The sequence below is a fragment of the Lytechinus variegatus genome, chromosome 10 (assembly GCF_018143015.1).
Source record: "Lytechinus variegatus isolate NC3 chromosome 10, Lvar_3.0, whole genome shotgun sequence".
Taxonomy (NCBI): Eukaryota; Metazoa; Echinodermata; class Echinoidea; order Temnopleuroida; family Toxopneustidae; genus Lytechinus; species Lytechinus variegatus.
The window spans coordinates 28,654,537-28,670,870 of record NC_054749.1 but is presented as its reverse complement, the minus strand read 5'-3'; the positions used below and the strand labels follow the sequence as shown (position 1 = coordinate 28,670,870).

The window sequence follows — 16,334 nt, the reverse complement described above, 5'->3', positions numbered from 1 at the left end:
TTGAATAGTAAAGTACTCCTGCACAAATTGAAAAAAAAAGAATTTACTACCGTCCCTATCGGAAAAGGCAGAAAAATCACCCAGTTTTCCTTTGTTTATATGGGATCACAACGCTTCTAACACAAAATGATGTCACAGTCTATGGGCAGGTGAGAATCACAAGACAGCTTATTGTCAATATTTGTTGAGCTAAATACTCAGCTCTCAAGTGGAGAATATGAATAAAATTCACATTGTATGTAGCTTTGGTCTGTGTCTTTAGAAACCTTTGGAACAAGTTGGCTTTTGTGGAAAAATCAAGGAATAAGATCAAAGCAAGTTTGAGAAAATCAGACTACCGGTAATAATGAGACTGTTATTGGGATTTGAATATTGTGATCACTAATGAGATCCTCCCATTGGCAATGTGACAAATATTTGTGATGTCACATGTGAACAACTTTCCCTTTGATGTACATGTACTATAAAATACCTGCAAATTTATGATTTTGGTTTTTCTTAGGGTGAAACATGTACAAACTTTTTATCCATAATGTATTCTTTGAAAATCTGCCCTCCTTACATGCCCTCCTTAAAAATAATACATGATCTACATGTACATGTACTGATACTGTGTATTTGATAAAAGAGGCATTTTTAGTGAAATATATACATGTATACATGTAGAAAAGTAATTGGATAGTTGTTCACATGTGACATCACACATCTTTTTCGCATTGCCAAATGGGCGGATCTACATTACAATAATGATCTAAATTTCAAATCCTCAGAACTTTCTTATTATTCATTTACTTTTTTTTCTCAAACTTTGGTTTATCTGTCTCTTTAATTTTTTTCTTTCTGTTTTTGCACAAGCTATCCTGTTTCAAGGGTTTCATTTTCCTTTATTAGTAGTCACCGATAGGTGAGACACAATTTTAACACTCTACAGCATGTATTAAGCACAGATTTGGTGCTTAAATGTCTTCTGATATGACTGAATGACTGATTATTTTTGTCTGGCCTGCATGATCTTCATCTTTAGGCAAACTCATTGCAGGTTCATATACTTTGTGTTTCTTCAACAAGTAATCATTTGAAAAGCCTTAATGTGTGTAATGTGTATGTACATAATTGAAGCCTTTGCAAACAGCCTCCATTGTGCATGGATTTGTAATCTCATAAACACAGTCTAGACTCTAAGTAGGGTATTACCGGTACTATCTCTTATCAATCGGATTAAAGGTAAATGCTAGTTTTGGTAACGATACATGTATCTAAATGAGTTCGTACAGAATCCAATGAAATGCCCACCAAAGTGTCTATTTGTATAAAACGGGGTGCCAAAGGATTCTGGAAGAAATTGTGTAATTGAGAAATCAGCAAATAAGCACAGGATTTGGGTAGAGCATCGGGCCCGACATTCAAAGCAATAATTATATACTGTCCCACGTGCGCTTATCTGTGTTTGGGATCTTCAGTCTGAATATTTTTCAGCGTAGATTTCAAGATTTCACGAAGTTCAGTTTATGTATTAAACTGTACCAGATCTAGATCCTCGATGATATACTGACAATTAAGCCTTGTTTTACAGACTTTCTCATGAAATCAGTGCTAATTAACTACTGGAATTTCTTTAAAGGTACATACCGTATGGGCAGTAGTATTCAACCCGGCAGAATTCAAAGATTTTGACATATTCCCGAAAATATTTAGAAATTGGGAATTTATCTTAATTTCATACCTTTGTTGTTTTCAGGGTAATCTGTTGTCGGTATTTTCTTTATCAATCTGTCAACTGTATGCGCGTAGGATCGAATTATGCAGCGATGGCCTTTTGCACTGAAAGGCACTAGTATTCAACCTAGTGAGGATAGACAGCAAATCTCAAAAGGGCTTAGATTGCTAAATTAGATCTAGATCTATGTAAGTCTCTGGGTTTGATTAATTCCCTGTTTGGTCTCATCTCAAATGGTCTAGTCCATAGTCGGATGGGACAAGGGCAGATTGAAATACAGGGCCATCTCAAATCGCTAGGTTGAATACTAGTGCCGACGGATTGAATACTAGTGCTGAAAACCATCGCCGTATAATTCGATCGCCCGCGCACACAGTCGACTGGTTGAAGAAAAAAAATAACGGAAAAAGAATTTGCTCTTCGAAATAAGACGGGTCTGAAATTCAGGTAAATTCTATATTTCTATATATTTGAGGAAACTCTCCAAACGGGTTGAATACTAGTGCCCTTACGGTACCGGTAATGACGCCCTATTGAGCTCAACTATGGAAGGAACATGGCTCTCTTTTAGAACAAGTTCTATATATTTCCATTCTTGTTCCTCAGAATCCCCCTTCTTAAAAGGATGCTTTTTTATATAGAGTTTTAAGTTTTTTCCCAAAGTTTCTGCATGTTTCCTTCACCCCCCCCCCCCGCGAATGAAGTGCCAGTACACTGTACATGTTGGCGCTGCACACAATTGTCTGTCAGACTTGCAACAGTTTCCTATGCCAGTAGGCCATGCACGGCCTGATAATATTCAACCATATAGGAAATAAAGGACATTGCACTTTTCATCCTCTGAACAGATGGAAAAAAAGTGAATTATTCACTCTACTGACTACTGGATTGACCCATTGCAAGTTTACTTCATCAAACTTGGATGGAAAATATTAGAATATTGTGATTATTTGAATTTTTGCTTAATTTCACAGAACAGTTGTAACATGTATGAATGCAAATCCAGGTCATTATGCAAATGAAACCAATGTTGTGACCCTCCCACTATTCATTTAGTCCAGATTGGACCTTGTTGTTTGGAAGTGCCCTTTCCCAAAAGCTAACATAGAGGGCACATGTCTCCCAATCTCTAATCAGCGACAATCCACTCTGGGGAGCGAAGAAGAGTGGATTGTCGCTGATTAGAGATTGGGAGACATGTGCCCTCTATGTTAGCTTTTGGGAAAGGGCACTTCCAAACAACAAGGTCCAATCTGGACTACTATTCATTCTGTATTCTCAGTGGATTTTCTATTGTATAAATCTATTGTGATTTTAATGAAGAGTCTGAAATTGGCAAACGGAATATTGTGTGATTTAGAATACAAATGATTAGTGATTGGCATCAGAGACTTGTATGCATATAATTTTGTTTTTCATTTATAACTTTTTTTTGTAATAAAGCAAAATTTTAAACTTATCTTTCATACCATTTTTATGAAATTTTTAATGCAGTGATTGTTAGATTTGTGTCACACTTCAAGCTTTTTGTTTGGGTAGACCTGGTTGACCTTTATGTAGAGATATGTTCCACTCTCTGTATGCATGTTTCCCAAAATGAGTGGGTGTTTCTTCAAAAGAATTTGTTTGTACTTCCACCCTGATGTTGTACATTATGAAAAACTTTGCAAATAAAGTTGGCAATGAATATTATTCCCTTTTATCATGGATCTGTGTCTGGTGTTAGCAAAATTTTGTTCATGCACCCTTGCACAACATTTACATGTATCATTGCTGTTACATACTTTTCAATTTCAACCACATTTTTGTTTAACTATCATGTGGCCTAGAGTGCCTGACCTTACACATGGAAAGCCCAAGATTCATTAAAGGTCAAGTCCACCTCAGAAAAATGTTGATTTGAATCAATAAAGAAAAATCAGACAAGCACAATGCTGAAAATTTCATCAAAATCGGATGTAAAATAAGAAAGTTATGACATTTCAAAGTTTCGCTTATTTTCAACAAAATAGTTATACATGTATGAACGAGCCAGTTACATCCAAATGAGAAAGTCGATGACGTCACTATTTCTTTTGTTTTTTATTGTTTGAATTATACAATATTTCAATTTTTACGAATTTGACAATTAGGACCTCCTTGCCTGAAGCACAAAATGTTAAGATAATGGAATTCCATGTGTTTAGGGAGGAATGAAACTTCATTTTACATGACAATGATGACAAAATCAAAATATTTCATATTTGAGCATGATCGGTTAATCACGGACGGACATTTGATAGATTTTGAAAGTTTTGAAGGCTTGTAACAAATTAGGAATAAGATGAACAAGGTTCCTTTGTGTTTTATAGTGAAGGGTAGGACATAGTATGCTGAATGATTAAAAAAGTTTGTTGCCATGGTTACCTACAAACACAGGTATCCACTAAATGTGCCATATCACGGACGGACAAGATAGAAATGTGGTTTTTAGAATTTTTGTACATTTTTATTGTTTCTATCTAAACAGCTTTACATGGACCAATTATTGTTAATGCACCTAACACTCGGGTATGTTAGCTTCTATGTTCAGCATATTGAATTCTTAACCAATATCAAACTTCCGAGAGAATTGCAAATATTTTCCATCACGGACGGACATCACGGACGGACACAATTAAAATACAATGGAAGTACTCTGTAAAAAGTTCTTAGTACTTTTTTGGTAAACAAATGCAATTGTTTTGATGATTTGTACATATTTTGATAATATTAAACAGTATTAGTTGCACAATCAAGTTGCTACAACTTCAATCAAGTTGCTGCAACTTGATTTAAGATGTAGCAACTTGATTTCTATGCTAGACGCACAGTATAATCTAGACATACGATTGCTCTTAACACATTTCTTGTCAAAATCGAACGTAAAGAATAGGTGATGTATAATAAAAAAAATAAAAAACGTAAAAAGCCATTGATATGCAGGCAGAAAGGAGCAAATTCACATGACAGTCCTTTTACTTTCAGAAGATGTTAGTATTCATAGAGAATTAGCAAGTGAAAAGACTTTAAATGAAAAATTGACATCCTGGTTCTTCCCGCATACATTTTTACATAGTTTTTGTGGCTCAACTTACCCCAGACGATGGCACAACTTACCCCACAGATGGGGCAAGTTGAGCAATTTGACATCCTTTTTTTCAAAGGTCACAATGACATTCAGCGTGGGGGTAGAAAGTTATATATAGGTGAAAAATATTTCCCAAGAATCAAATTTAAAGGTAAGGTACTTATTTCTACAATATTACTAGTCATATCAATTCTAACGTGCAAAATGCAAAAAGTGTCACAACTTACCCCGCCTTCCCCTATTGTCTTTTTAAAGTGTAGAATACAAGTAGGTTCAAAATCAACAGCTAGTTGATTATTGATCATGTTGATACAAGTATTTTTATGATCATGATGATTTTAGGCATTAATTTTCCAAGAGCAAAGATGTTTTTTTAAGGTCCAAAAACTAAATCTAAAAGATTAACAGGTCACTGATCCTTATGCTTGTTTGTTGGATCAACAGCCCTCATGTATTTAGGCCCTGACCGAATCCAAAATTGAAATTGATATTCCAATCCAAAGCTTAACTTCTAAACACTGCAGTGCAAGCTTTATGCATTTTCACAGTTTACCAGATAAGCGATTTGCTTAAAATTAGCTCCAAAATGGACTTCGAAAAAAGGTATTCATGTAATTTTCACAAACCTATGTTCTGTTAGAAGCATTGTGAATCCATAAGTTTGTACATGGAAAAATTGATTTTTCTGCTTATCAGATCATGCATTGCATTCTACTTCTTCTCCATCACTTTCTGCAAGCTTGAATTGATGAAATCTACATGTACAGCTTTGGACTTGTTCTTGCCATACTTTGTTTCCGGCTTTTTTGGCATATACATGTACATGTAGCTTTTCAACTCTATCTGCATTCCAATAATGCTTAACAATTTTCCTGACAACAATATAGCCCCAATAACGGCCAAACAAAGATATCACAAAAAATTGTGAAGAGTTGTAGGCTTATTCCATTTGAGTTCTGAATAATTCTCAGAGCCATTTTTCACTGCAATTAGAAGCTAAAATTAAACTCATAATCTGCTCAGCAAAGTTTCTCATTTGCATATATGAATCTTTCGACAAGTATTTCACTCGTCCGTCCGTGATGAAATTAATGTCCGTCCGTGATCATTTTTCATTGATTTATTAAATGCATAAAATGTATGGATTTTAGCTATGTTCAAATAAAATGATGAACAGTGTCCAGTGAAATACTTCTACACACTTTTATTTCTGTTTCTATTCTGATAAAGAATAAAAAGCTGAATCCATAGACATTATCCTAATAAAAATGATCACGGACGGACATTAATTTCATCACGGACGGACGGAAATGTTAACATCTACAAGGAAAGTTTACTTCCCATATTTTTTTCCTACTAATTTATGTTTGATGATAGATTAATGTTCAGAGTGCAAGACCATTAAAAAAAATTGGAGTAACTTTGAAAACAATAAAACTAGAGTGAAATGAATTTGAGTGAATTAACTTTGTCCGTCCGTGATCAAATTAATGTCCGTCCGTGATCATTTTTGACTGAGTTTATGATATGGATAAAATGTATGGATTTTAGCCATGTTCAAATAAAATAATGTACAGTGTTTAGAGAGATACCTCTAAACCTTTTTATTTTTTATTTCTACTCTGATAAAGAATAAAAAAACTTTTCATCTTTTTTTCCATCACGGACGGAAATTTCAAAATGGAAATGTTAACACCTATCAAGAAAAATTAGTTCCCAATATTTTTTTTCTACTATATTATGTCTGATAATAGAGAAATGTTCTGAGTGCAAGAACATCCAAACCAAATTAGAGTAACTTTAAAAACAATAAAACTAGAGTGAATTTAATTTGAGTAGAAATGTCCGTCCGTGATGAGAGGTAGCAGCACCCCCATGAATAAAATGGACTATTCCGGTACTTTCGGAATCATCAATCTTCATGAAACTTAGTTTTTTGAAACCTGAGATATCAAAGATTATTTTAAAAGCAAATTTGATAAAAGTACCTTAAAAATTTTTTTTCACCTCAATGCGAACCCTTAACCGATCATGCTCATTTCATACAATAAAATACTAAAGATAAAATGACATCACTCACTCACTATTTCAAATAGTGAGTGAGTGATGTCATCAACTCTCTCATTTTGATGTAACTGGCTCGTTCATATAACTATTTTGTTGAAAATAAGCGAAACTTTAAAATGCCATAACTTTCTTATTTTACATGTACATGTACATCCGATTTTGATGAAATTTTCAGTGTTGTGCTTGTTGAATTTTTCTCTTTTTATTCTCATCAAGTTTTTGCTGGGGTGGACTTGTCCTTTAAATATCAAAATGAATTCAAGGCCACCAAAGCTACATGTATGTCTTTACCTATACCCTATTGGTTGACTCATTTGACTGCATGTCCAATTTCTCAATGGCCTGAATTTCTAATTTAAGAAAATTCCCCACTTGGACTGTATAGAATACTGTAGAAATGTACCCTACACTGTAGGCTTTAGATATAAAAGTTTAAAAGCCTTGTTATATTTGTTCCTTTATTCATGTGTGATATGTTTTACATGTAGACTTGTCAAATTAATTTCTCATGTTGTTGTGTTCTTTATACAACAACAATAATTTTCTTTAAAGGGATGGTCCAGGCTGGAGACGTTAATATCCCAATAAATGAGTAAAATTCACAGCGCAAAATGCTGAAAATTTCATCAAAATCAAATAAAAATAATTAAGTTAATGAAATTTAAACATTTGCATTATTCTGGTGAAACAGTTCTAGGCATTTCTTCATGAATATTCATTAGGTAGGCTGATGATGTCATATTTCCACTTGTTGTTCTTTTATATTTTATTATATGAAATTAGGTTTATTAAAAAAAATTCTACCAAGAACTAAAACAATTGGAACGACAACTGATTAAGTGCATTAGTTATTTATTTTTGTAACTTATTTCATCATATGGAGACACATCATTTACACATTTCTGAAAAAATGAAAAAAAAATGATTTCATGTAATAACACAAGAAAAGGGTAAGAGGGGATATGACATCATCAGTCCTCCTAATGAATATTCATGAAGACATGCCTAGAACTGTTTCACTGGAATAATACAAATCTTTATTCAGTAACTTTGTTTAATACCGGTATCTATTATCCGATTTTGATGAAATTTTCAGCATTTTGCTCTGTGAATTTTAATCTATTCATTTAGATATGAATATATATTCAGCCCGGAGTATAACTTTAAATCTTCTATTCCATTCATTCTTTAGTTGTGGATTCATTTGGCAAACCTGCATCAGGAATCCTGGCTGGTAACTTGGCCTGGTTGGGCCACTTTGATCAATGTATGGAGATTGAGAGCTATCGACATTGTCTAGTGGGAATGCAGGCCAACCTCACAACGCTCTTTGGTTTCTCAACGGTAAGGCTCTGCTTTGAGTAAGAGGTTTCACAATTTTTAAGCCTCAGTATAACTGATCATGATCATTTCTTTATTTTTGAATGGTACAGAACAGATATAGTATGAAAAACAAAATTGATTGAAATCATACATTCGTACATGTATGCTTTTGTAGCAGATAATGATGATATTTCAATATTATCAAAATTTTTGCTATGTCAGACAAATATAAATTATTTTATGATGGCTTTATGATTTTGTTGACATATTGCAATAACATGATGACCAACATATTGTTGATCATGAAAAGTTAATCAGTATTTATTGTTTACAAATGCTGCTCTGTATTGCTTTTTTAGACCAACTTCATAAGTTAAATGGAACAACCCAAATGCTTGCTGTACCTGGACTGGCATACTTTCACCCCCCTTCCCTGTTCTCACATAATCACATAATTGCAGCTGATAATGAATTTTCAGACTTGTGATGTATTGTGTTATCAGCAGTATTTTGCTGGTGATAACTAATACTGAAGTCAAGTATTGACCAGCACTAGTAGCAGATATACATGTACATGTATTAAGGCTCCAGAAGATTGTGTTGATGGTGGGATTGGTTGCATGAGTGATTGGAGTGTGAAATCACTCATTTCACTTGGTTATTTTGATGGCGTAATTTTTCTGTTTTCGTCCATATCAGGTCCTTCCAATCCAATGGGGTGTGTGTGCCCCAGAGGCATGTAGTGAAGAAGATGTGAGAAATAGTCTTGAACTTTTACTAGGTAAGCTTTCAAATCAAATCAAATCATTTATTTCCACAATAATATAAAAACATTACAAGTATGATGGGGTGTCCAAACTTCGCGCACTTTTCAAAAATATTCATCAGGCTTAATTTTGTCCACAAATTATTCATAATTTATACAAAACCAATTCAAGAAATAGTTACCACATTGACAGCAATATCATTAAAAATCATGGACGAAAATGTATGGTAGGTCACGGGGTTTCGCGGGTATCGCGATCTCAAAATTCTATTCCGATCGGCGAATGCTGGCTGTGCTGGAAAACCGTTCAGAAAAAGTGTGACCTAACTTCGCACACCAAAGCTTTTGTGGAGATTTAAACAAAGACTCAAGCTCAAAAAATGAAATATTTATATCAGATTGATGACAAAATGCTATGGAATTGGTTAGTACCACATTTAACTCACATTCTTTATGATTTCTGCTTGTAAAATGGTGATATCGTGATGCTTGTTGCTTTCTTCAAAACGGGCGCTAACGCTGACAAATTTGCCGATCTTTTGCCAATATTTTCATGAATACTGGACTAATCCTAAAGAAACTTTCAGCGAAGGGTAATTTTAGGTCGCTTTTCACGTTGATGATGTCAGATTTTAAGGATATTGGCAAGTTTTGGAGATAATGACCATCCGCGAAGATTGGACACGCGCGAAGTTTGGACTCACTGCCATATGTACAAAATAGGAAACAAACATAATCGAAAAGGAAAGTGAACCGAGTTATTCAAACATAATACAAAGAAATGTACATTATTGTGGGGAGCCAAAGAAGACAAAATAAGTCTTAAAATCAGGCACTCAACATAGATTAAACAGATAAGTGCTATCATAATTTCTTAACAATGTATAGCATATATGGCTCTCATTCATAACTTTCAAAAGAATTCACTTCTGTATAAAAATATCATTTTTATGGAAGCTTCAATCCTAAAATCACTGGGATCTCATCAGGCTCCCTGTTTGATATTGTTGGTATCTATTGTGAGAGATTCCTACTGTGACATTTCTTTGTTTTTTTTCTTTTAGTCTCATGCATCTTTTGTGTTGCCTAAAGTACTAGTAAATTGTTCTGAAGTTACACATTTATTTTATAAAAATGTTATTTTTTCCTTTTTTCTATCCCCCTTTCTTTCCCATTTTCCTTTCTATCCTTTCTTTTTCATTTTCTTTTCTTCCATCTTCATTCCTTCTTTCTTTCCATCATTCCATCATTTCTCTTTTCTTCCTTTCCTTTGATTTTATTTACTACCGCAGCAGAAAAAATGTACTGAAATGTGAAAAAGGAATATTGGATTGCTTTGTATCACCTACAGGAATGAATTTTACATTTAAATTATTCCCACAATCAAGTTTACTATAAATGTCAAAGTACTCAGACTGAGTTCAAATATCTTTTGCTCTATCTGAGAGTAAATATTTATTGAAGATAAGTGCTGTTATTACATCAGTTTTATAGCTCAACAAACATATTTCCATTCAGAAAAATCACGCTCTTTGACTTTCTGCCATGCCAATGACATGGTATTCTGAATTATGAAACTAATGAAACAAAATGAATTGCAAGACTCCATCCCCCCTTCGTTTAGAAAAATATATGCATGTGGTCCTGTTCACGGATAGGGTCCACTTTTTGTCAACCTAGGGGTCAAATTTTCAAACCCAATTAAACATTATAATTGTTGTTTTTCTTAAAACTTTGGATTATAAATTTTTATGAAAAATGAATTCTGGACCTTAATTCCATCTGCTATACCTCATACTAAACCCAATCTCCTGAACTTACAGCAATATTTTTCCAAAAAGTGGTACTTATTCTATTACATTTTTCAACGGAAGGAATGGACTCATGCCAATTCTTCTCTGAGTGATTAAAGCACATTATTTTTGCTGCCCAAGATTCAAATATGAATGTTCTTCCTTAAGATTTACCAATTTTGTAATGCTTTTTGGCAGGATTTCAGTAAAAAATGTGAATGTGAGTTGCAAAAGTTTTGTTTATACATTCAAGACCAGAAGAAAAGACTATAATATGTCATTGGTGAATTACCCTTTCCACAGTGATAACCCACAACGAAAATCGGCTTGATTCTTGTACTGTTTGTAAAACCACAGATTTGATGTTTTTATTGGCAGGACGTGACAGACTATTGTGAACAGAAATCTGAGCTAGTAAGAAATTTTTTAACAAACTTGACAGGGTTATTTAGCTGATTTTATGATTGGACAAGCGAAAAACGCCCCATCTCCACACATGACATTACCATGTACCTGACATTCTTCTTTTTTTTTTAATGAGAGACTATACATGTACATGTATATACTGGAGTATGCAGAACAAAGTAAATGTTGCACAAGAATCACATACATGTAGATTGATAGATGTTTTATATAGTCTTTATTTGTATAATTTTCAATGTTTGTGTTGCCCTAATAAGGGTCTGGCTTTGCATTTGGTATTTGGCAGGACGTTACATGTGAACAGATATACATGCAGGACGTTACATGTGAACGGAAATGTCACATAATTTTCCTTTTTCCAGTTTCTTTTCCATATATCTTTATGTACATCCATGATTAGATAGTCAGTGTATGCACCTTTTAGTAGTTTTGTTTATTCAAAACTTGCCTATTAAACTGAATACAAACATTTATAATTTTAGCATATGCATGTATGTGTACCTTCATCAATCACAATATTGACAGTGAGAAACACTATATTCACATTTTTCTTCCCCTCTAGCTGTCAGATGCAGCCAGAAGCTGAGTACTTTTTGGAATCATTTTCAAAAACCTATCTTTACCTTTTAGGGACAGTTTGAAAAATGCACTTTATTCACTATTTCTTTTATAAGGATTGTTACTTCTAGGTATTTTCTCATCATGACCCCACCTTTTCTGACAATCTTGACCCTGATTCTCTGACAACCTAATTTTCTGTTCACTTTTTGTACAGGCAGCAGGCTTACCTACTCTCTGGAAGGACATGTTTTCTTAATTGCGCCCTTACTGTCAGAACCTTGGCCATGCAAAGCTCAACATTTTGTCTGTGCCATTTTGGCCCCAACACTCTTGGTGAAAAATATTTTGGTTCAGTCCCACACTCCCGTGCACTCCCATTATCAGAGTGGATTGGGAGTTGTTAGTGACTGTACAGTATGAAAAAGGGGGAGATGAGAAAAAAGGACCCCCATATTCTTTTTACTCCTTCCTCTTTTCATTTGTCGGTGATGGGAGTCATTGGCCATCTTCTCTGAAGCTTGCTAATGTAGCGTTCTTGCTCCCATTTATTTCCCTGTCACAAACCTCCAGTTGCTTCCAGTCCATCCTGACCTAGGGTAATGACACTGCACTAGGTCTCTGCCCATCATCTCTTCTCTTTTGTAGCCAATCTGATCTTGTTCCTAATCCTTGTTCTTTTTAAAACAAGGGTCATCCTCCTACATGCATGTGAGGGTGATTGATGAAGGCAAGAGCATACATGTAGCCTCTCCAGTTTTTGGACAGGAAGCCTAAACCTCTCTTCTCAGAGGTTGCACATTATATCTCTGCTTCTTTTAGGGACCCTTCATCTCCGATGAGACTTCTCTTGATTGCTTGGATGCAGAGGAGCAAATTAACCCTTCAGATTTTTCAGCATGCAGGACCAAATAGTGTCTACTAGGTCTCCTAACAGCTCCAGATTTGAGGTCTTTGCAATCTGATGCAGTGAACAGGATGTCTCTCACTTTCCTCATCACACTTTTCAACTCAATTCTGTGCTATCGCTCAGCTTTTGCTACATATACCCAAGATGTCAATGACTTTTCGGGGCTATCCAACTTCCAACTGCTTTGTGATCTACTGGGATGATCTTCTTTATATGACTAAGCTAGCTTCTCTTGGAGTCCTTCTGGAGTGATAGGGGAAAAAGCGTCTTCGAAACTACACCTAACCTTTACCACTTTACTACTTTAACACAAAGTGTTCTTCTGGTAGCAACTGCTTCTGGTCATTGTTTTCTCTATTAAAGCCCTGTCATTCACCCATGGACTGACTTGATGGGGGAAATATTGGTGTTCACCTCTTTCCAGGGCTTCTTCTTAGTCAGGAATCAGAGTCAGACTGCCACCACTGGTAAAGTTAAGCTTTTCTTCTCAGCCCCTTCTCTTCCTTCCCATCTGTTAGAAAGAGAGGTCTCTTGCCTGGTGTGGGAGCTTGTGTGGTACCTGGTGAAGGTGAAAGTTCACTTTCAGGGCGATCAGTTTTTCGCCTTGCACAAGTTTTTTCTCCTGATTCTTGCGTTTCATCTCATGATTTAGTGTTTAAAGCCATCCAGGCTATGTCACCTGATGCCCTTCTATCTGGTGATATGCCTATAGGTCCATGGTACATGTGGTTTCTTCTGGGTTCTTTTCCAAGTCAGAGAGTTTATTTGGTGAATGTATGTAAGAAGCTTCAGGCATTTGACCTTCCTACTTGTCGTCGTTGCTTGAGAAATATGCCTACTGGCTAATAGATATTAGCTCCTTCTGCCCTCAAGGTAATATCTTCTACTGCCAGCACCTATCAACTCCATTCTCCAGGAATATACCACCCTGGATTAATCTGTGCCGATCTGTAACTATTGGATAATCTATAAATCAGAAAAATCATACCCGATTTTATTATTTACAAGAAGATATCATGTATCTGTCCGCATCACTTCCATAATCCCCTCTCCTTGAATATATGGCATACATTATGTTGACACAATCATTAATTAGCTTTATGACAAATGATTTGGCACAACAAATTTGTCACTTTACAACTTGGTGAAATCTAATAGAGCTAAAATTTTAGATTCAGCTGTAAGTGCATGTCAAAAGGATTGGATAATGATGCAGTGGTTAGTATATGTGTGTGTGGGTGTGTGTGTGTGGTTGCACCTGTGAGTATGTGTGTGTGGTTGGGTGTACATGTATGTGTATCGTAAATAAGCATGCTGATATTTTGCCTTGTGGCATTTATTTGACACTGCTGACTGGGGACATTACGAAATTCTAGATTTTACGTTCACATCAATTATGTCACGTCCTGGCTGAAAAATTTTATATTTCAATCTATCAGGGCCACTTTTTTATTATTTATTTGGCAGTGTAATGTTCTGTATATAGTTCCTTGTTCATTATTTAATAAAAACAAAAAAATAAAAAATATATTTACACAACAAGTAGTGTTCAAATTAACTTTTGTTCACAAGCCCCATAGGCACTGTATAAGCACAATAAGTTATGTTAAAGGTAATAAAATAGAGCAATTGCATTTATTGAAAATGTATCTAAAACAGAAGACCAACTTTAAAACAAAGAATGTTTGCAAATAATCAGGAAAAAATAGAAAAATAAAGAGAAGCATATCAAAACGTGGATAAATTTCTGTTCACATTTGTTTTGTCACGTCCTACCACTTCAAATACAGTTATTTCCATATTTCACAGAAGTAATGAACACAAAGTTAAAAGTACATATTCCAACATTTTACCAATGCAGTAACTGCAAACATACTAAAATTGCAATGATAGACTGATATTTTTCAAGTAGATACAGGCATAAGATGGGAAGGACATGACAGATGTGGCAGGACGTGACACGTGTGAACAGAAAAATTAGATCTAGTACTGTGAATGCATTCAAGCATATTTCCAATAAAGTTACACCTGACTGTGTAGACTTAGGAATTGTGCTTATCATGAATAATAACAGATGGATCCATTGTCGAGCATTATCACGAACAGGCTCCGAGCAAAAATGGCAGGACGTGACAAAATTGTGAACAGGAAACTGTGAACAAAGATCAAGTCCTGCACAGCTTTGTCAATGTTAATCATTGGACAATGATTTTCGGTACATTAAATCTCTATGTTCTATGTAACATTTTTGCATGGTTAATGAAACATTTCAATTTCAATTTTTTTTTATAGGTCAGGGACTTGATAACACTAAAATGTGAACAGAAAATGTCACGTCCTGCCACTAAATTTCATTGGCCTAAAATTCATATTTCAGAGGTTCCTGTTTATATGAAATATATATGATATTCAAGGACAACTAATACTCTCAACAAAAAGAACCAACTGAAACTGATGGACTAATCATTGTTAATTTGGCAGCTTTAAACATTAAATTCCATTTTTGAGGTTGACACCATAAGTGATCACTTTGGTCACATTTGAATATTTTTCCACCCAAAGGAAACAGAGAATGAATCCTGTTAAGCTAGTGGAGGTAGGACCTATTGGTATGTAACTAACAACAATGATAGTTATTCTCCAACTCATTTATTTTTTTGGCATGGAGCCTCTAAATGGAAAAAGTCTAAAGTGGACCCTATCCGTGAACAGGACCATGTGCATGTACTTATATGTAGTGTCCCAACACATGTTTATAATTCTGAATCGCATTGAATACCGAATTCTGTAATGCCCATAAGCTGTTTACAGGTACCACCTGGGGGGTGTTTCATAAAGCTGTTCGTAAAGTTACGCACAACTTTACGCACGACTGGAACATGTTCTTAGGTCATAACTCAATTACACAGGGATATCACATAGCACAAGAAAGGATCACCAGTTGTGCGTAAAGTCATTCGTATCTTACGAACAGCTTTATGAAACACCCACCTGGAGCCTGTTGCATAAAACTTTTTACCTGAGAAAACTGGTAAAAACTGAAAACTACATGTAAGGTTAGTCTGATTTCTGCCATTGACTTTAACACAGGGCGAAAACTCTGGTAAAAACAACCTGAGTTTTCTCAGGTAAAACGTTTTATGCAACAGGCCCCTGGTTGACAATTGATTAAATGTACATAATGGGGCTCTTATGTAACAATGATTTGTAGTCAGTGGCAATTTTCAGATATTACAGATTTGTTGGTTGTAAAAAAATGTACGAGTATGCAGTATACTGGTACATTAATAATATTTTCATACAGTGGTGAACTTTGATAATTGACTCCATCATTTCCATATTTTGTACAACCAATTTCAAGTCTTTGTGCACCCCCTGGTTTACATGTAGCTGTGTCTTTGAACTAATGTAAGCTTTCATCTGAGTGCATTCATGAGAAACTACTGTACTACTTGTACCTTTATAGACACTTGGGCCCCGTAACACAAAGCTTAGCAATGATCGTCAAAAATTTTTCTACGATTGATTTCATTGGCTACAATGTACATACAATCATAAAAATCAAGCGTACGATCAATCGCTATAAACTTTTGTGTTACGGGACCCTGTATTTGTCATAGCCTACAGTGGATATTTAAAAAAAAATCCTTTTTTTTTCAGTGATAGCA

The 16,334-nt window shown here is 34.9% G+C and overlaps 1 protein-coding gene across 2 annotated transcripts in view; it reads left to right on the top strand.

Annotated features, from left to right (window-relative positions):
* The window catches only part of LOC121422388 (nose resistant to fluoxetine protein 6-like), a 37,820-nt gene that overhangs the window by 5,990 nt on the left and 15,496 nt on the right, over positions 1-16,334 (top strand). For both annotated transcript variants that reach the window (XM_041617396.1, XM_041617395.1), the window contains exons 3-4: positions 8,086-8,237; positions 8,916-8,997. In XM_041617396.1, the coding sequence (XP_041473330.1) occupies positions 8,086-8,237; positions 8,916-8,997 (234 nt within the window). The remainder of the gene's footprint in view (positions 1-8,085; positions 8,238-8,915; positions 8,998-16,334) is intronic.